This window comes from Python bivittatus, unplaced genomic scaffold, assembly GCF_059951505.1.
Source record: "Python bivittatus isolate LINGU-HERP-01145 unplaced genomic scaffold, Pbiv_v1 ctg000200_np1212, whole genome shotgun sequence".
Classification (NCBI taxonomy): Eukaryota; Metazoa; Chordata; class Lepidosauria; order Squamata; family Pythonidae; genus Python; species Python bivittatus.
The window spans coordinates 18644054-18666970 of record NW_028277040.1 but is presented as its reverse complement, the minus strand read 5'-3'; the positions used below and the strand labels follow the sequence as shown (position 1 = coordinate 18666970).

General features: G+C 37.9%; 1 protein-coding gene and 1 long non-coding RNA gene across 2 annotated transcripts in view; one reads left to right on the top strand and one right to left on the bottom strand.

Annotated features, from left to right (window-relative positions):
* Positions 1-3532: 3532 nt before the first annotated feature.
* CCDC141 (coiled-coil domain containing 141) overlaps positions 3533-22917 on the bottom strand; it is a 120051-nt gene continuing 100666 nt past the window's right edge. The window contains 6 exon segments of the mRNA XM_088135750.1: positions 3533-7233; positions 7895-8031; positions 8034-8054; positions 8134-8263; positions 8362-8516; positions 20420-20592. Of these exon segments, the coding sequence (XP_087991876.1) occupies positions 7120-7233; positions 7895-8031; positions 8034-8054; positions 8134-8263; positions 8362-8516; positions 20420-20592 (730 nt within the window). The 3' untranslated portion in view covers positions 3533-7119.
* LOC148216548 (uncharacterized) lies at positions 8523-19629 on the top strand. The gene is made up of 2 exons (XR_015795207.1): positions 8523-11763; positions 18591-19629. It is a non-coding gene; the product is annotated as an uncharacterized LOC148216548 (long non-coding RNA).

The following is a 22917-nucleotide window of genomic DNA, read 5'->3' as shown; positions in this document are numbered from 1 at the left end:
GCATGGCGGGGAATAAACTGCTATCAAATGCCATTGCCCAATAGCATTGCTCATGCCATCTGGCCTTTGTTATTGTGGCAGGATATACGATTTCATCTAAGCAATTGTCCTTGTGCTTGTTTAATGTCCAAAATATTGCTGCAATGACTTGACAAAACTGTAGTCAAAATCAGGACAATTTTGTATTTGTTCAAGTAATCTGAAGGGACACTAATAACCATAGGCTGAGCTGAACCTAAATATATGAACTCATAATGGTGGTGGCTGTGGAGAAGGAACAGGGTACAACCAGCTCTGTGCTTCGTGTAATATCAAAGTAAAGGCAAAGAGATGAATTTGGAACCAGCAGAGGCTCCTCCGCCCAGAAGAGCGTGGAAAAGAGGCCCGTTCAGTCCACTCTTCTTGTCTCACACACCTTGATGTTCAGTAAAACTCTCCAGCCTAGCATCAAAAGTGGCAGAGAGGGGAAAGCCCCCATTTGATCAAGAGCAGTTGGTACTATCCATACAATATTTATTGAGCAAAAACATTTCAGTGGTTTCACAATGCCAGATTTTAAAGTTGCACCACACCTGGAAACCTTATATTCTTAGCTCTTATATTTCAGTTTTAAAATCTTCACTTTGGTTTGGTAACAGTTATCTAGTATTGGCCTAAAATGTTTAAATGATAAGTCAGATAAGTCAAATGAGGAACCAATAGTCCAGTGTTTGCTGATAGGCAGCTTCAAGACCTCTAGCTTTCCCAATGAACAGCATTATCTTTAGACTAGATTTGGCCTGCAGAAGGAAATCTTCAACAGTTTCTCAGCTGTTGGAGTCAACATCACAATTCTTTCCCTTCCTTCCTTCCTTCCTTCCTTCCTTCCTTCCTTCCTTCCTTCCTTCCTTCCTTCCTTCCTTCCTTCCTTCCTTCCTTCCTTCCTTCCTTCCTTCCTTCCTTCCTTCCTTCCTTCCTTCCTTCCCCATACAAGTTTAACAAATTGTTATTATTATGGTTGGTCACACAGTCAGCCAGATGTTTAGACTGGATTTGGCATTTTTATCCACCTATTGAGTCCTTCCCAAGGACCTGGGATAGGCAGATGTGATTGTTTGATGGTGTTAAAGGTATCGTCGCAGGATGTAAGCTGTTCCAAGTAAAGCTGCCTTTTGCAATTGACTGATGGTGATTTTGTCAACACCGATGATCTTCAAGTGGTGTTCCAGATGTTTTGGGATTGCACCCAAGGTACCTATTACTATTGGTACTATCTTCGCTTTCTTTATTATTTGCTTCCACTCTGACACCTGCAATAACCACGCTGGAGTCTGCTCACCATTTATTTCATGTCTCCCATAATGCCTCGAACAAAGCTGGCCTTATGTTCACCCACAGAGACTTTGTTTCTGTCCAAATTTTCTAATGTGCTTCCAAAAATGTATAGTATGATTATACTTGGTGATAAGATTTGCTGCTGAATTTTAAATTACTAAATTGCTGTCAAACACTGATGGCTCAGTTATTTGGAGATGGATGGATGGATGGATGGATGGATGGATGGATGGATGGATGGATGGATGGATGGATGGATGAAGGGAGGGAGGGAGGGAGGGATTAATCTTTGAAACAATGGAATTCTTTTTTTTTTCTAATTGACCAAAAATGTATCCCACATCAGAGAGTATTTCAGCTGCTTTGAGTGTCATATTGGCATATTGGTAGAAAGATGGGGTACAAATTAAAAACAAACATTTTAAAATACATCTTATTTTTAATATTGTAAAAATGGGAATGCTTCATTTATATTTGTTTATATATTGTTTTCTAATTTGCCCTCCTACACTCATTTTTTATTTTGTCCCTGTCCATGTGACAATGGACATTTTTAAAAATATGGTCCTCAGCCAGTCACACAAGATTGCAGTTATTGTTTCTGTGTTGTCGTTATTATTGTCTTTCTGCAGCGCTCACAACGTTCATGACTATTAGGAAGCAGTTCTGGAGCCACATCCAAGGCTCTGGAGGGGCCCATGAGAAGCTAGGAGTATCAGCATTGCCCCTCCTTGTCTACATCTTCATCTTCTTGAGCAGAACAGTATTATTTTTCACTGTATCCATCTCCTTAACTCCATTTCCTTGTCTCTTATCTGCATAATAAACCACTAGTGGCCTGAGAGTTCAGTCCCGCCCCTGGGAATTTTTCACCAGTTCTAGAGAGCTTGTTCAGCTTTGCGCAACTGCCGCTCACTGCGCTGCGCAAGCCAAGAGAGAAGCAACCAGGAACAAACCACTGAAGAGCAGAAGACCTTCTGTCATTTTTTTACACTAAGCCTACCCCACCAGCCATCCCCATTTTTGTCTGGTCCTGTGTTAGCAGTTACCCACCAGGACAAATTTTGCAACAGCTTCAAGCCATGCCAGCTCAGAAATATGGCGGTTACTATAATTAGCTGCTGACCAGGCATCAGACCATGGAGTAGGGATGACAACTGGCAGTGACGCAGGACATAAGGAAATGCAGGGGTGTTCAGGGTCAGCTACAGCCCTTTTCTGGATCTCTGTGAATAAAGAATTGCTGGTTCAGGCTTGTTATTCAAAAGTGAATTTTCCACACTAAAATTGATTTTATAATTACTGGGTAGGGCAATCAGGTCTGTTTTGATGGAGCCTTCAGACCATCAGAGTCTATAAGATGTCCACTGCCTTGATAGCAATGGATAATCAACAGTTAAATGAGGGAGAAGTGATATTTGTTACTTTTCCTGTTTTGTTTTTTTAACTATTATAAGCCAATTTTCTCTTAGCTATTGGCCATCAAATAAGTTACTGTACTTCAGATCACCTCCAGATTGGGCCGTGTTTTCATAGCAATTAGGGATGTCATGGTGTATTGGGGAGATTTTTGCTTCCACAGATTTTCAGCCTCAGGATGCCTTTATGCCACACCAAAATTACTTCCTTTTCCCAGCTCTGAAGATCTGCTATCCAAGAAGCAATTGTTGTTATCACTTTTGGGTGGGACAAAAAAGAAGCATCTGAGTTGGGATCTTTGCTATGGTCAGAGGAACCTGTCTCCAATATACCCTACAAACCCTGGAAGATCAACTGGGGCCACAGCGTTGCAGCTTTGGACTGCTTGAAAAATCAGGTTCCAATTATATCTGTTATCAAAATAGCAGAATAAGTACTAATATTAGACTGCTACATACTGTACACTATGTTTGGGGGGGGGGAATGTTAATTCTTCCACTGAGAGCCTAAAGACAATACTGGTTCAATCATACCAAACTTTGAGGATTCAAATACTGTGTTCTACAAATAAGCCTTCCTATCAAGAGAGAAAATTGCATGCCCTTTCAAATTATGTTTAAATTCTCTGTGGACCAGTTTTACTAATCCATTATTTTTTCACTATAAAAACCTATACTTTTATGTTTTGAGGTTCAAATTTAATTGAGGAAGTAGTGTCTGACCTTAAAGCTACTGCTTGGGTGTATATACATACATCTTTATGTATTTGCAATATATATAAACAGGAAAACAATCAGGCTTACAGCAAGCAAAATATGTTTTATTTATTGACAAATTACATTTCATTTTTCTTCTCATTACATGGTTACATATCACGAAAATATGAGGCTTCCTTTTATGTTTTGCTTTGAGGAGGTAATGGATAAAAACATTAAAAAGCAATCATACAACATATTCTTTAACTTTGTTACGGGTATACTAAATTACCCATTTTAGGTCTCTCCAGGAAATATTAAACAAAAAACCCAAAACAAAACAAAAATTCTTATGCACCTCACTTCACCTTTCTAGTAGACATTTCCTGGATTTATCATATCCACACAACTGTAAATTCTGCAGATGTTCACCTCCATATGCTGGGGAACAACTGGTTCACCATGAAGCTGGATCAAGTTGCATTCTTCCACAATATAATATACACCCATTGATTTGGTGTTACCTTATGGGAGTCTTTCTTCATTTGCCACCCTTAGTTGATTTCAGTCCTTGCTACAGCAATAGAAAGAACTGAGGACATCATGATACATTTTCCTAATTCCCTTTACAGTCCTCGACTTACAACAACTGGGACCAGAATTTCCATCGCTAAGCAATGCGGTCGTACAGTGCAACCGCATCGCTTAGCAATGGCAATCCCTGCAGTCCTGGTTGCCACTGTTAACTGAATTCCATGGTTGTTAGGTGAGGCAACTTCCTGCCAGCTCCCCACAACCAAAGCCAGTGGGGAAGCCAGCAGGAAGTTGTAAGGTCCAGGCCAGCAGGCAGATAAGTGGCTGCTGTCGGGTGGAGGAGGGAGTGCGGAGGTGCACGGGGGCATGGTGGGTCAGGGAGGGTGCGCAGGGGTGTGCAGCAGTGTGTGAGGGGTGCTGCATGGGTCAAGGAGGGTGCACAGGGATGCTCAAGAGGTGCCACATAGGTTGGGGAGGGTGTGCAAGGGTGCACGAGTGGCCAGCACAGCGTGAGTGCAGAAGGGCTGGGGAGGGTGTGCAGGTGGGGGAGACTTACCCTAGCAACTTGTGACATTCCCTGCCGGCTTCCCCACTGACTTTCGGTGGAAGCTGGCAGGGAAGGTTGCAAATGGCAATCACGTGATCACTGGGTGCTTGGCAATCGGTCATAAATGTAAATGGATTGCCAAGTGTCCAGATCGTGATCACATAACCATGAGGATGCAGGGACTGCTGTAACTCTGAGGACCAGTTGTAAGTCTCCTTTTTTCAGCACTGTTGTAACTTCAAATGGTCACTGAATGAATGGTCGTAAGTTGAGGACTACCTGTATTGCCTTATGTGTATTGTAGCAGCTGAATATTTTGTACTATGAAAACCATACTGGGTAAAAAAATTACCTGGGGATAAGACAAGGGCAATGTCATGAGCACAGGGGTTATAGTTTGGGTTTATTCTATGAAGCATGGATCTGAGTTTAATGCCCTATTGATCTGTTCAGGTGAGGTATTACTACACACATCAGTGGAAAACTCAAGGTATCATTTCATAATGTGTCTGTCTGGCTTATGTTAAGGCACAATCTTCACTAGTGGCTTATAGCATCTTCTAGTGTCATCTCTGTATTGATCCTTGTTACTCTTATATGAGTACAACGATTTTTGGTGATGCTAGAAAATGCTATAAGTCACTAGTGGGGATTCTGTCAAAATTCAGACTAATATAGGGAGTAGGGTAGGGCCTTTCTTCTCAAGGAGATACTTTGTGTAAATTACTTGGCTGTCCAAATATGGTTAAAACAGAAGGCACAATATTAATTTTGATATACAATTCTAAAATCTACAATACTAGATATTTGCCGTTTATTAAAACAAAAAGTATATACATTTCTGTTTTAGTTTTCCTTATACAAAAAAGGGAGGTGTTGATAAAAAATGTAACATTGCTTTTCACAAGTTGTACTACAGGATCCTTTAATACAAAGCCCACAACCTTCCTTTGGTGCTCACCAGCCTCCCCTTGAGAAATGGATATTCTGTGAGTGTCTAAGACAACCATGGAGGTAATTTTGTGAATGGATCACCTCCCTCTCCTTCATGGCACCTCCAAATCTTTAAACTGAGTACTCAGCTTTAAAGTGTGAGGGTTGCAGCCCACTCTGCATTATATGAGATCCTGGCTATATCTCTTTTAGACTGTAATAGAGCATTGTATAAAGTTTATTGTAGATGTTGAACACAAGAGTATAATCCATTTAAACCATGTTGGCAATATGATACAAAGTTCTTTGGAAGACTAATTATAGTATAATATAGTATGGTATATTATACACTATATAATTATTGTATAGTATATAATAATTTATGCTATATTTTTCCAGGGTTCCTTTTGCTCCAATAACTCAGGCTACGTCTTCCAACTTCTCCACTTGATGTATCTCTGGGGTAAAGTGTAGCTCTCATTTTCTACAGTCAGGAGAAGGAAGCTCAATTTTCTCGTACAACTGGATCACCATCACTACCACCAGGTCTTAATATATTTCCGGGCTCATAAGACATCATTCACAGAATCCATTTTGAATAACAGGGCCAAGGTTCGAGAATGCATGAAGTCATCTTTAAAAGTATCACCACTAGGCAAATTCAGCTTGTCCCCACCTTCTCGGACTAAGGAGGAAGCTTCCAGGGCAGATGGTATAGCTCACAGGCAGGCCCAAGCCCTGACAATTACATTTTTAGAAACTGAACACTGATTATCACTTTCTGTACATAGGGGGTACTGAAACCATATTCATAAATTCATACACAGATATACGTGCCTACACTAACACTTTGTTGGTGTTAATCAATATGAAAACGTAACTAATCCTTGCCCATTCCACTTCCAAATGCTGGGAATCAGTTGAAAGTCATCTAATTCCCACCAGGCTGGTACCACAAGTAGTCCTTGTTGGTATCATACTTTCCTGCTGATTTTTATTTTATGGCTTTCTGTTCAGCTCTGCTCCCCAGATTTGAAACGAGAGAAGCAGGAAGGAGCTGGGCAATAGAGAGAAATCTCAATGGTAGTGGCAATGGAGGGAACAAAGGTATCCTGTAGAAAACATGGAACTAGCTGTCATAAGCAGCAGTGATAAATCTGTATCTGATAAATCCCTTTCAATAGTGGGTTCACATGACAAAATGCTTCTTTGTGCAATATGCATACGCAACAAATGCTATCTATATAAAAGTCAAAAATTCTTTATTACAGGTCAGTGACCCAGACTAAATAGAAGTTATTAAATAAAACCTACAAAACATTAGAAGGTTCTAACCAATAAATCTCACACAGCAAAAGCAGGCAGGCATTGAGGGAGAGCAATATGTCCTTTTCTTCCTCAGTATTTTATTTGAACTAGAGAAAAATTGAAGGACTTAGGCCTGGAGACCTTTGCTAGTATTGTCATCTTCCTTTCAGAAGCAGGCAGATATTTTCACTCCCTTTTCTCTTAACCTCTGAAAATCTGCCCTGGAAAAAATTGTCCTTCTTCCCCCATTCTACAGTACTGTCCTTTTCTGGATTTTGTCCCTTCTATGAACAGAAAGATCCCTTTTGTTCACAAAGTCTGGTCTGACCACAAACATATTTAAGAACAAAACATTCAAACACATGAAACTTAATCTGGAACATGAAATGTCACAGACCAAATACTGATTTCTTTCTTCATCAGTTCTCCGTGAGAAAACAGAGGGCTGTAAGCCACCCACTGCAAACAGTTTTGAAGGGCAACCTTTTTTTTAAAAAAATAAACAAATACAATAAAACCAAGTCCTGTATCTTACAACATTTAGAGCTGAGAGTTCTTCATTTGCCAGAAGGTTCCACACTTTCCTACACACTCCAAGTTACCCCATTTAAGAAAAGCTATTCCCTTCCTTTAGGACCCTGAAATGGAGGATCTTCCCCATGGCAACACAATATGTCTCCAAAGAGTGGACTGTCCACAATTTGACTTTCAGAGATCAACAATTCTTATTCATCAGAAATTCTGTTCACTAAACAGCACCAGCCCAACCCCCATGATTGCCCCCTCCTGATATCTGAGATAACCTTAGCAAAATCACAGTCATTGCCCATCACTGTATTGTGTACGATGTAGATATCATGAGGTAAATTTCCTTTCCAGGTATAACCCTTTACTTCATAAACCCTAATGACTGCAAAGGGTCCCTCTGCCTTTAGTTTTGCTTCTTTGGGAGATGAGGCGTGCGGTGGATTTGAAAACCTGGGACTGCTTGTGGCCCTTTGCATCATGGCTAATTTTTGAATGATATCTGTTTCATTTTGAAAAAAACCCACACACAATGTGAAAAGAAGACAGCAGTAAGAAAGGACACTCAAATGTTTGTCCCCATACTTCAGAAGGCAAAAGAAACATAAACTGAAGTTACCTCTTGGAATGCTTTACTGGTTTGATTTTGACTTCTCAAGCAATGCGGGTCCTGACCTTGTACCGCTTTGGGTGTGGCAGCCCTCATTTTTTCCAACAAATGACCTTTCTCTTGCTTTGATTTAGTCTCGCACTGGGGACATGGCCACTTTTATTCTTTTCTGAAACAAAATGGAAGTGTCAGACAGGACAGGAACAAGATCTTCATTTATTATACTAAGGTGGTCTAAGTCCAGTTACCTATTACTCTGATGAAAGCTGAGCAGCGCGCCTCTCCCAATTCATTAGTGGCAAGACAGATATATTTTCCAGTGTCAGCAACAACTGCGTTTCTTTTTAAAAGGTAGTAGGTGTCCCCTAATTTCTCAATCTGAAAAAAACAATGAAATATGGATAGAGATTAGTGCTGAAATGAAAGGCACAGGCCACGCTTCTCAAAGGAACATTAACAAAAACATTTAGACCTACACTTATTTCTCTTGCTGCCATTCTGACACCATCTTTTGTCCAAATGACATTTGGCCTTGGCTCTCCATGAATTGTACAGTGTAGATTTAAATCATCACCTTCTTGCAGAATGACATGTCCAAATTTGTTGATGAAGTTCGGCTGTTTTCCTTGTACTGGCAAAAGAAAAGAGACACAGAGAAAACAAATATATTGGGCTTAAAATGACAAAATTCAGCTAAGGAAATTAAGTTAGATGATGGCATTTTCTCACAGTGAAGCAACAGAGGCCGTAGCAGCTTGGCCTGAAAAACACCACAGAGAAGCAATTTATAGTAAACTGAGTCACATGCAACAGATGTGGGGTTATACTGTACTTGATTGCAACATCAGTATGAACTGGCAGCAAAACGGGGCTATTAAAACTAACTAAATAAAAATATACTGTAGTTTCCAAATAACAGGATGCAATAGCTCAACTATATCCTACACTGGTCAAACCTTACTTCGAATACTCTATGAAGTTCTGGAAAGTTTTAGCGCGACTGGAACAGGTGCAGAGAACAGTAACGAAAAGGATCAAAGGACTGGAGAGTGGCCAAGGCTGAAACAGATCTCTGAGCATGGAAGATTAAACTGCTAATCCCACTGCTGATCCCTCACCCTGCATTTAGATCCCTTTCAGTCATGAGGCCTGAGGCAAATGGGGAAACTGCTGCTGCTGCTTCTGCTTCCAAGCAGCAATTGGAAAAAAGGTACTTTTTGGAGACAGACATGCGGGAGAGGCTGGATTACTGAATGCAGATTTGCTGAGAAGTCTCTCCTCCCTGATTGGCCAGGAAAGGCACATTCTGACTGAGGGCTGGATCTCTGCAGGTGCTGTAGACTCACAGACCAGAGATGCCCGTAGTGTCCTGATCCCTTTAAGAGGTAGAACAAGCCTCTGAAATATTTCAAATGTAAACTTAGACTTGTGTGATAAAAAAGATAAAAAAATGTTGTCTGGAAAGACTCTGAAATACCCACCATGGAGGAATGGTTGGTGAAGATGGCCGAATTTGCAGATTAGGGAAAAGACAATAACTACATTTGTTAGTGACTGGACACCCTTTATAGACTTTTTGCTGAAAACTGAAAAATGAACTTGTGATTTACAGGTTTGATGATTAGAAAGGGTAGAATATGGAAAGAAGGGAGCCATGATGTAACCTTAGAGAGGGGATAAAATATAAATGCTGTAAAATTTATAACTGCTGTAAAGAAGATCGGAAGCCACTGCTTTATATCTTTTTTTTCTTTTCCTATTTACTTATCACTTTTACTTTACATTACTTTCTTTTTTTCTTTAAATCTGTATTGTTTTTTCTTTGCAAAAAACTTCTTTAATAAAAATTAATTTAAAAAAAGATAATTGTCTGGAAGGGCACTAAGACTAGGGGAAAAACTGAGGGGACAAATCATGTTGAGCCTTGAGAAGAAATCACTGGGAGGATATTATGACCCTGAAGTCCTGAAAGGGGAGGGGGGGCTCCCTCTGAAGAAGATCAAGACCTCTTTCCATTGTGCAAGAGAGCAGGACATACAATAAAAATAAATAAAATAATCTGTTTGCAGGCAAATACATGTTCATTGAATGCTATGGAAAACCTTTTAACTATAAGACTAAAATTGAAAGCAATTACTGATGCATTCAAGCAGAGGCTGAATCTTGGTGTGGTTGCTTTAATTTGTGTTCATGCAATGAGCCGGGGGGGGGGGGGGGGGTTGGCCTAAATATCGCTAGATCTTTGGAGTCTCTCATAAACTACAACAAAGATTTTAAAATCAGTAGAAAAGTGTGGGATCTGTGAATATGGTATTCCTATGGACAGTTTGCCCAAAAAGCTATGCTCACCTGCTAGGCACTCCGTTAAACCCTCAATCATTTTCTGATGTTTTCCAGCTGAACTAAACATGACAGAGCTACAGAGCATACCTGACCTCACTGAGGAGACCCAGGTTGTAATCCTCCCTTACGCAGCAAAGCTGATGGGTGACCCTTAGGCCAGTGTTTTTCAACCTTGGCAACTTTAAGATGTGTAGACTTAAACTCTCAGAATGCTGCCTGAGGAATTCTGGGAGTTGAAGTCCACATACCTTAAAGTTGCCAAGATTGAAAAACACTGATTTAGAATTATAGTTATCTGTAAAAAGAAATGTTCCATGAGAAAATGTTCCTGTTTGCATTGTGGCACACATTACTGGAAGTAAACTAGGCTTTTCATACCTGTGCTGCAAAAATCCAGATAACAGCTAGATAACAGCAAAGGCATGCATAAAGTTCTTTGCTTCAACTAGCCCTCATCTGAAATTTTGCACATCCAGACTTCAGCTAAATAGCATGAAAGACACATAGAAAACTCTGTCACCATCTGGATTTTTGCTATGGTAACTCTAAGTAAATAAATAGCAAAGTTAGTACAAAGTTCTTTGGTGCTATGTTATCAGTGATACTAGCACTTGTGAAGAAGAGAGTTGTAATGGATCACAGGTGAGGTAAATGAAGGTGAGGTAAGCACTGATGATCACACCTAGTCGGGTAATGAAACACCTGCGAGCAAACAACCAAGCTCAGAGAGCACCAAGGACTCCACAGAGATAAACAATAGTGGTTATAGACTGCTGCAATGACACAAAACTGAGGATTCTGTGTTATAAATGACAAAAAAAGAGGCTAGTGTACAATGTTTAACAAGTTACAATCTTTTCTAGTTTAGCCAATCCCACTTAACATAAAAATAAATCAGGTGTGGTTGGGCAGCATGGCCCAGTTCACTGCTTCTTAAGGTTAAAGTGCAGTTTTCAGTCCTTGGTTAAGTGATTACGTGAAGCCAGTCAAATATCTGAGGAAATGTAATTCTCCTGACAGATTCCTCTGCAAATAAATACATTACTAACAAATGAGGAGGGGGGCAACTACCACTAGTTCTATTCCCGTAACTTAAAAAAATCAGAGGACACATTAACCAAATGAAGCCGCCTTATTATTTCCTTCCTGAGGCACCATATCACCAGCAGTGTACCAGAGAAAATCAAAGGCCCTTAATTTGTTGATTTATGACACTCAGATTTTCTGTTTTGTTTAGTTCCTTAGTTGTACATTTACACTATATCACCCTGAGGAACAGTTTGATAGCTGAAGATGACAAATAGCCAAGGGCAAAGGGGAAGATTCAGGGACAGGTTGCAGAGTCCTCAAAGAGATTCAGAGCAAAGCTTTGCAAGAAACTTGAAACCACGGAGTCGAGAGAGGAAAGCTGCTTACGTTCTCTAAAAGGAGATGGCTGCCATGCAATTCTTCCTGTCTCTGTGTTATAGATGCAAAAATATTGTTCAAATGAGATTTTTCCAGTACAGGCTTCTTCTTTAGATGGAGGTTTACAGGTAAGAAACACTTACAATTTACTTATAATATTTTATTTTTCTTTTTAGTTGGCAGATATGAACTTGCATAGAAACAGACTCCCTCTTAGTAAAAATCTAACAGGAATTATTACAAAATAGGCACTCTGTCATGGAAACAGCACCATTTCAGCAGCTCCATAGTTTGCACATCTGTGTAGAGTGAAATATTTTGTTATGGTTTCTATTTCAGACTCTGTTCACCCATGAGGACTTTGCACTTAAGTTTCTCAAACAGCAAACATGTTTTTGCAGTAAGGTTAATCCTGGTATGAATCTAACATAGGTTTTTGCACCCCCACTAAAATATTTGCATATGTTGGCATACTCTGTAGGAGTAATCCTATATTCTCCTGAGCACTCCTGAAAATATCATGGAGAGCCAGGAAAACAAACACATGGACCATCAAATAAATCATCCCAGAGTTCTCACTTGAGACACAAATAACCAGGCTCAAATTATCATGTGGACACATTATGCGTAGACCCAGCTCTCTGGAGAAGGTTCCAGTGCTGGGAAAGGTAGAAGGAAAGAAGACGACCAGCAGCAAGACAGACAGACTGTTACAGTGGTGATGAGTGTACCCTTGGGAGACTTGAAAGAACAAGTTAGGGATAGATTGTCATGGAGAAAATTTATCTATGTGCTCGACACTGATTTGATGGCACATAATCAAACCTATATTAGAAAGCCTAATGTAATAAGCAATCCACCTACATGAGACAGGAGCAGCCTCATTTTTAAGGAAAAATACTACAAATGATTGATCTTTTTTAAAAAAAAATTGGCATAATAAATATTCCAAGATACAGGCAGACCTGCAATCAATGGCTGTGGGAAGATCAATCAGCTTGGACTTAAGGAACCCATTTTTCTTTCATTCCTCCGTTACTCAGAATGTAAGATTGAGGTCTATTTCCTATATAGGTCTCTCTTCTCATTTTATTTCTAATTCCTGAAGTTATTATGTATGTATTGGCTTTCTTGAAGAAGACACAAAATGTCACAATGTAGTTTATTTCAATCCATTTTCCTCCTGTGAGATTCCAAAACCCCAAAATGAATATTATTAAATGTAGAATTACTTCCATATCCATCTTAATTTTATCTTCCTTTAAAGCACCAAGTGACTAATATTTTCACAACTACAATTTATAAAAGTTTAACCAACTGATACTGTTATTTATACAACATGGTTTAAAGTAAAAGTCATTTACCTTCCCAAGAGGTCCACATGGGAAGACATAAACAACACATTCTCACCTTTCTGGCTGTGGCTGTAGAATTATTTTGGAGAAAAATGAAAGCTACTTGATTTGATACAGTAATTCTTTTTTCCAACTTGGAAATTTGGGTCATGTTGCTGGTTATTGGAAACTGGCTGAGACTTTGTTTTCTAAATAGTAATTGCATGAACTAGTTGAGCATCCACTTACCTGAAGAGAAAAGTTAAGTGAGACACTGGGGAAACCAGGCAGAAACATGAGTTTTCTGAATTTTCATTATCTGGTACTAACTAAGGTTGGCCCTGGTTAGTGCTTGGATGTTCTAATCAGGAAATAACATGGCTGTTGACTAAACTGAAAATAAGGGGGGAAAATCTAGTTCAACTAGAGTAAATCTTTAGCTTTACTCTCAGCCCATTTCAGTTGTAGTATTCCAATGGAACACAGCTCATATGAACAAGAATTTAAACAAGGAATAAATCAATATAGCCATGTACATAGCCATAAAACACAATATTTGTGGCCAAATGTACAACCAAGTGGACAACGTGAAAAAGAGGATCATGGCAGCTGCAGCAATCCCCTTCCAGACCATTGTTAAAAGGGCAGAAGCCTTATCCCATTTTCCACTCAACCATCTTAGTCACATTTCATGGGATTGTTAAACAGAGGCACAATATGATTCAGACAGAAACAGTAACAAGCAGAGTATGTTTTGACAGGTCTGCTTGTTACAGTCACTTTTCTTTTTAACCACATTCTTCTCAGTATAATTTCCTTTAAGTCAACCCAACTCTATATTATCAAAAAGTATCTTTTGTGTACTGAATATGAGCTATATCCTGAGTTTTCAAGTGCTTCTTGCCAACATGCATAGACTACCCTTAGTATCTGATGCAGTTCTGCTTCTTGTACTTGTGGAGGTATTTATATATATATTTTTATAGCAGAAAATCCTGACGGTTTCTTCTATCATGGAAGGGGAGAATCCCATCACATAACCCTCTTGATGGGAAGGAATCTATCAACAAAAACATTCCCAAAATATTTCATACAAACAGCATGAAGTATTTTCTTATTCTGTGTCAAATTATTGTCCCATTTATCTTAATATGGTCTACAATGATGATCAGGTATTTGCCTTTTTTATATAAAATTTATTTTCTACAATAAAAATTATTAAGATGTAATTAAATTATTACATCATAAAAATACTACAACTCAATTTTTAAACAAATTAAATTGAGACTACCTGGAATCATATTGTCCAATCTTTTCTTCCCATTAATATAAACCCAGTTTCAAAGGTGGAGAATTAACTACCTTCATTAAGCCAACCTTTAGTATAGCTCACAAGTACCCTTCCAGAAGTGCATACAGTAATCATCATTTTAGCTATGTTTTGGCTATATTATAAAACATCCTTAAACTTTAATTTCCTCCTGAGAGCCTGGTTCACCAGCATGTTATGGTCCGGCTGAAAAGGACTACCAGTGGACACAATCAAATCATGTGTCTTATATCTCTAACATAGGACAGATGATAACCAACCTTTTAAAAATATCTTTTCGAGAGTTCAATAAACCAAAAAAAGATTCTTTTATCCTAGGTTTTAAATCAAAACAAACATGTTTGTGTCCCATAACACCTGGGATGATTGATTTTGGAATACAGGGTACTCCAATTCTCTATTCCATATTATTTGTATATTATCCAACATTGTTTTTGTAATCTCTAAAAATTGTTGATAATATTGATTGTTGATTTAGCCTATATAAAATCTTTTCCCATGTTTACCAGAGTTTCAGAGGCTACTAAAACATCCTGAGTAAACAAAGAATATAATAATTGCCATTCAGCTGCTTTAGGTAATTTATATTCCCTTTTTTTAATATTTCAAAGATTTTAAAATATGACATTAATGATCAGTTAATTAAGGGTGACAATCCAATTTTCTAACCATGCTCTTTAAACAAAAAGTTTTACCCACCATTTTTAAAAGGACTTGTTCCAAATGGTCAATTTTTCAGGAGAATTCAGATAACATTTTAGTTTCATACCCAATAATACCCCAACATGTCTAATCACCTTAAGTGCTGGAAATACCACCAAATACCTTCTATTGTTGTTACTGAAGTTAGCAAATACAGCCAATAATATAGAATACAATCTGGAAAACTGAAATCACCATTATTACATGAAAGCTAAAGCTTTAAAAGAGAAGTCCTTGATATTTGACTGTTCCACAAGAAATTTATCATTAATTTGCCAATTTATTTAAAAAGTGCAATTACTGTAGCTAAAACTCTCAAAATGTGTATCAGTCTTGAAGCCATGTTTATTTTCACCACATTTATCTTTCTCCACAAACTCTTAGGCATTTTCATCCACCTTTTCACATCCTTGTTTTTCTATACTACTAGAGATATTTGCTTCTACTAAACAGCATATTTTCCTAGGAATAATTATCCCATGTATTTAATAAAAATAAAACAGGAAACAAATCCTATTTTTACATACTTCTATAGATACTTTATTATCAATTGGCAGGTTTTTAGATTTATTCTAACTTATTGTATATCCAGAATATTTACCATATTGCTGTACCACTTCTACAAACCCAGGTAAAGTTCTTTAAGAATCATTAAGAAGGATTAAGATACTATCTGCATATAACAACTTGTATTCAGTTCCTGCTCCTGGAGCCACCAGAATGTCACCAGGCAGTCTAACTAAATATGCAAAGGTTCCAACACCAAGTTAAAAATTAAAAGAGATAAGAGGCATCCTTGTTGAGTACCATATCTCATCTTAATTGCAAGAGAAATAATCCCATTAGTAACTACTCAAGCAGAATGATAAGAATAACATAATGTTGTTCCAAGAAATAAAATGTACTGGAACTTTTTAAATCATAATCTAGGGCAAGTAGCTTTTCATGATTTTAATCAGAAGTTTTTCTTAGACATCTGGAAATGCCAGGGTTTGAACCTGGATTCTCTTCCATGTAAAATAAGACTGGTGTAGCAGTTGGGTAGGACATCCTCTCTTATGAAAACTCATTGAGTGACTTTGGGTCAGTCACTCTCTCTCAGCCCAACCTACCTCACAGGAAAAAGTTAGAGGGGGAAATGCTATGTACACAAATTTAAGCTCCTACGTATACCAATTCATAGGCTATAAATCTAACAAAATTGTAAAAAAATAAGAGGCCTTTTCTAAAACATTTCCTTATTGAACTGCCTTTGTTTACTTGGTGTTCTAAAGGCTATTAGAGGTGAGGAGAAACTAATTAGTAGAATATACAAATAGAACATATCCTATTCCATTACCCCTACAAATGTGTTGCCTCGGGAAAGAACGGAAATCTTATGGCAGGGACATGGAACCTATGCCACTCAAGATGTTGCTAAACTACAGTTCCTAGCAGCCCTCAACATTTCCATGCTGAAGAGTATGCTGCTGAAGTAGTATGTAGTTCAGTAACACCTGGACTGCCAACCTTCTGCCCTTCATATGTGCTAACTCTCCTAAGCTATTTAGGAATTCTGGGTATTGTTGTCTCAGTGCATCTGGAAGGTGAGATTCAGGAGAGCTGCTTTAAGGATTTAACCAGAGCAATATTTGCGTGGTGTCTGTGTGTGTATATGCACTACTGTAGTAGATTTCAAGACTCTCAAGTTCTGGCTAGCTTAAGTTTGTTTAGAAACTGACAGCTAATAATTCAGCAGATAAAGTTTTTCTCAGCATGGGGATTCAGTGGCTGCATTTACGGATAACATTAAACTTTAATTTCTTGAACAAACCACTGTGGCCTGGGTTACACTTGACAGGTAACCATAACTGATGGATTTACACATCAAACAAACCGGCAACAGGCAAACAACATTATAGCTTAGCAGGATGTGTGCACTAAGGGCAAGTTTTGGCTTTTGTAATTTGTTCATATATTTTAAATAGAGAAAGAACACTGGGCACTATCAGGAATGACAGTAGGGCTACTATATCCAGGCTGCAAAACCTCACTCAGTGACTAGATGGCAGCACATATTCTGTGTTTTTCTGCTTTCATCTTGTAGTCATCCAGTTTTGCATTCCAGACATGGTAGCCCTAATAAAAGCAGAGTAGCTGATGCTTTTTCCTTCCAGACTGACTTTACAACTGAACAAGTACAGCTTTCCCAATAAGATTTATAAAGAAGAAGGAGAAGGAGAAGGAGAAAATACTTCCCACAAAAGCAAAAGAGATTGGTTTGAATCTCAGTGCTTTCATGTATGAGCGAAGCAATAGAAAAAATAGTTTGATTGAAAAGACCAGAGACTTGTTTCTAGGACCAAGTGCAAATATTAGTATCGTGATTTACCTCTTCTGTTAATTTCATTAATATTTAGAGACTGGACAAAAGACAGAAATACAGTTAGTACAGGACAGATCTGTTATTCTGTGAAACTGTGGAGCAAAGGGTGTTTCGAAACTTAGTTTTGGTTTCAAGCTATGCTTGTCTGGCTGAACACTTAACCCTCTTCGGGGGGGTTTTGGTCAGCCACAAATCTACAGATGAAAAAAGTTACTGGCCATCTATCAGGGAAAGCTCTTACTGTGAATACTTGAATTAAACAATTAACTAATGTTATGACTGGCACATGACAACTACCTAGGATTCCTCAAGGGGCACTGAAAGCAACACATTTTCCTGGCTTGAAGCCTCCATTTCATGTGTTGCTGTTATGCTTGTCCTTCCCTGATTCCATAATGGTCCCTCAAAAGGACATGCTGGCTGGATCCTTTCAGACCCACCCACTGCATACATAGCCTTGCACGAGCCATTTGATCTCACTGGAGGAATAGCAATAGATGCCAACCTCTTATTGGTGGGCTCATTTAAGCCTAAGTTAAAAAAAATGGCTAGTGATGATGGAATTAAATCTCAGCGTCTCTGTCTCCTACCCTTTGCCAAGGATTGGAAAACACTGCTCCTGCAAATCAAGACATTACTGAAAGAAAGTATCTATAGCTGTTGCTCAGAGACAATTAGATGCACTTTATGTCCTGTCACAAGGAATGAACTTACCCCCTTGATTTCATAAAACCTGAGCATAGTAATTTTATCTAAATCTGGGATCTTAGTAATCCTTTACCATGAGTAAACCCTAGTTCTCCTTCTAGGGTAGGAAATATCAATAGACTAGAAAAAGCAAAATGGGCTAGTGATGGAGTAGAAAAAGCAAAGTAACAGGGATCTATACTTAAGACTAGAGCATATATGCATGCACTTCACCTGATTATTAATTAAAGTATTGCATTTGTTAAGCTGGAGAAGTGTGATAGACTCCACTGAAAAATATTGGATTTGGGGTTATGTTGAATGATTTATCTTACAACTCCCATAGTTCTCCATACATACAGATGTGGCATATTATATGACAATAAAGTTACCATCAATTGTATGATGAGCAAGTGTACGTGAAGCACATATACAAAGAAGAAACAGTATTATCTGGCCGATTACATGAAACTGTCATAATAACATCGTCAACAATCCTTGGAATTTGTTTTTCCTCTTTTGTTTTAATCTATGCAGATCTGGATTTTTGTAATCAGTCCCAGAAGAAGCATTTCATTGGACATAAACTTTCATAAATTGCACAGAGAGAACTGCTCCTGTCTGTGCTCCTGCACTCTGAAGATGCCGGTCACAGGTGCTGGCGAAACGTTAGGAAACAAAACTTCAAGACCACGGCCACACAGCCCGGAAGACCCACACCAGCCATCGTATGCCGGCCGTGAAAGCCTTCGACAATACTTTCATAAATTCATTTTTCGTGAACAGGCTGCATTTAAAGGAAATACTACACATGATCTGCAAAATATATTCTGTTAATTGAGCTAGGATAACTTTCCTCTCTGGACCAGCCAGCTTCCCTTCACCAATTTCTTCACCTCAGGGACCCTGAAACAGTTCATGTTTTACAGAACTACTGTATAACAAATCTGATGAAATAAAACTGTCAAATACTCAGTTTTACAGGACTATAACAAATCTGGTGAAAGTCCTACTTTATAGCATCCTACCCTCACCATTTGTAATATATAATCTTCTACTGCATACTGCATTCTTCAAGATTTCTTTCCATATTGTAAATTTCTTCCAAAAGATCACAATACTATATATTTTTTCTCATACATATTCCACAGAACAATTGTTATACGAAAGCTAATTTCCAATTAAAATATGTTTTTTATCAACCATGCTTTAAATGACAGAGATGCAATATATGTCTATTTTTTTTTATAATGGCAAGAATTCATTATGAATATTGTGTCATTTGAATACAGTGAGAATTTATAAGACAAATCACTCTTTAAGGACCACTGCTTCTTTTCTTCCCTTCGTCAAAACTCACAATATGTTTTCTTAAGAATCAAATTTGCTACATCCATTGGAGCAAGAAAATACTACAGTGTTGTTTTGGTTATCACATTTAAAAAATAAAAAGTAGTTTAGTTCCTAATAAAACTCTTTTTTTTTTACTGTTAATTTAAATCTGTTGTCCATTTTTAATTATTTTAACAATTTAAAATTGTATCAATTATTTGCCTAGTATGTATTTTTTTTTTTTACTTATTGCAAACAAATACATCTCATATTTTTATAGATCGCACTGAATTCTTTGTTGTTTCTGATTTTTAAAAGAGTAAATACTATGATTGTAATCCTAATAAGAACTAAGCTATATTAAACCTACATAGACTGAATGTTCATATATAGGTTTGTACTATTGGTGGCTTTAAGCCATCTGGTATTCTTTCAGCTTTAGTTAGTGACCTTCTTTACAGAACTGATGTAAGTTTCACCAGGACAAAGAGAAGCTTTTTGAACCATTATGATATATATATATATATATATATATATATATATACACACACACACACACACACACACATACATATATATACACACATACATACATACACACACACACATATACATATATATATATATATAACAAAACAAAACATTAGTGTTTTTTCATAAAGTGGCATTAAAGCAACCATGATATTTGTAAGCCGTATATAGAGTGAAACAAGCATCTTGTATTACACAGATCAATCATAGCCCTGTGAGATATTTTCTTATAATCTTTACTTTACTGTAGTCTAAAGGATAACATCCAGGGTGGCTGTGACAGAAATATCAAAAGCACTACATTCAGAGTGACTGATAAGAGTGTCAAAGGTGAAGTGAGATGCATCAAAACATGGCTGCTTGTTGTTGTCTTCCTTTGTGAGAGTTAAAGTCCAGTGAAGTCAGTTGGTTGCACTAAGTGAACAACCAGTGGGCAAGTGATGCAATCAAGTAGAAAGCACAAAGGGTTATCCAGTCTACTCTTTTTATAGGTGGCCCGTTACCTTTCACCCGGAGGATGGCACTGGAGGACACTGTGCCGCTAGAATTTTTAGCCCGAACCACATACAGTCCAGCATCTGTATCATACACCTTCTCAATGAACAATGTATACTGTGTGTCCTTGTGTAAGAGCTTTACGTGCTCATCTCCAGTCACTCTCTGGCCCTTCTTGTACCTGGAGTAGAGAGTCAGGTTAACAGGAATGTTGGCTGAAGTAATGATAATCTGCGATGTCAGGCAACCTCTTACACAATATGAAGGTAGGTTAACAGTAGAAACTATTCCTAACAGTGAGTCCCCAGCACATGATATTTAAAAGAAAGAAGATTTGTGATTAAAAACAAAATGGAAGAAAGGTATAAGTAGAAGGAAACAAATGAAATAACACCCTAAAAACAAATATTCTTCAGAAATAAATCTTCCCACAGCCTTTGTTTGACTGCAATAAGACTAGGCCAGAGCTTGAAGTATGCAAAAACTATTTATATAGAAAGTGTTGGTTTTCCCCTTTAAATGTATGCTACAAAATTAATTACTATCACTACTGATTTACTGTTGTAATTGAGGGGAAAATGGACCTGAAATTATGAGTTCATGCTCTTTCAATGAAGGGAAAAGCCCTGCTATAAATTTTTATTTGGTTTGTACCTATTAGTAAAGCAGAGCCATGTCCACATGGTCTGTCTCAATGTTAAGGCTGTGTGAAGCTTTGAAGGAACAAACTTAGGCTAGCCAATGTGAAGGAAGTGGGTGGACAATACTGCTGGCTCACCTCCTCCAGGATACACTGTCTAAGAGCTTTGGTGCTCTTAGTAGGAGAATCCAAAAGCTGCCAGTCTAGAAGCTCTTGGCCAGCACTGGAAAAAAAAGGCTGAAAGGGCCTTCTCCTGGACCATTGGCCTGAAGGGGTTCAGGGCCAGACAAATTACTTTGTTAAGGTGAATTAGGTGGCCTCTTCACTTCCGTGAACTCAATCAGGAAACTTCTATGGCCCAAATCGCTTCACTGAAGTGAATCTTAGTCACTTCACACAGTCCTGTTCTGTATGTGTGTCTGTCTCCATTACTGATGACAATAAGAAAGGAGTTGAAAAATTCTTTGACCATCATGTATCACTTCTTAGCAAAATTTGGCCTTTGCAAAACAAAGTGGTATGTGGTTGAATGTAATAGGCAAATTTTTGAACAGCAGAGCCAGCTATATCTGTGGATTTCCCATCACAGTAGTATATCTGCTAGTCTTCTTACTATTAGCGGTCTATCATTTAAAAAGAATTTCCTAAAATGCACATAGAAAATGCTGTTTTGCACTGGTAACTGGCCCTTGAGGCTAAAGTTCAGGGCACCACAGTTGAAAAGGGCCAGATGACCAGAGAATGGAATAGGGATAATAGCAAATGGACCTAGTTTGAGCAGAAGGACCAGCATGGGCTTGTCAAGGTCCACTGGGCTGATGCTATTCACCCAGCCAACTCTTCTTCTTGCCCTTAAAACATTTTACAATCAGGAGATGGGCAACCAAGCATGTACTCAGTTACAAATGCTTGTTTTATTTTTTCCGTTAAAACAATATCATCATTTTCAACAGGTAAAGGTTGCTTACTGCCAAAGATTTGCCATCAATGCAGTAGAAGGAAATTCCCTTTTATTGCTGAGGTCAGGACAGTGTCATGAATAATTTGACTGGTAAATTCAAAACTGCATAAGTATATAACTTCAGTTTATGAAGAAGTAGCTGCAAAGCATGGAATAGTTGTAGGAGAAGTGAAGATACAAAATGTTAACTGTGTGCTTCAGAGTGGAAATAAGAGAACATATATACCTACCGGGGGACCATATAAGATTACTGTCCAAGCTCTAAAATGTCCTAGGTATACCACTTCTGATTCCGAGTGTCACGAATTGGGGCAGGAAAGGTGAAAGCCTGCTGTTCACTACCTTCTGTCTGCCTATGGCTAGTCATTCCTTTATGAACTGGCTCCTACTAGTTCATCTGCATATCACCTTATTTATTAGTGCCCTTTAAATACAGGTTTCCTTTGATTTTTTTTTTTTTTTTTTGGTTAAAAAGAAAAGCACATTCTGTGATTGCCAATATTAGAACATAGCAAGTTTTTATTGAGAAGGTTTCTTCTTAAATTGTTTTTATAATACTATGATGACTTGAGAGATTGTTTAATTGTAAACGTTTATTTAATAAGTTGGACAAGCTGTAATCACATTTTGTACCAAATAAAGTGTTTAAAGCTGGGAGCATTAATGATCCAAAGGGAAAGTGATAAGGTATTTTAAAAGCAAAGAACAAAGGAAACAACTTTAAGAATTGGATTAGTGATTCAGGCAAACTGTAGTGATAGATTTTTTTAAAAATTGCCTTTTATTAGCAAATTTTATCAAATGTGTTAGTTTCTTTCAGATTTGTTATACATACTCATAACGAAAATGTTTTTGCTCTTTCCAATTCTGATTTCCTTCTATATTTAGCACTATTATAGAAAGAT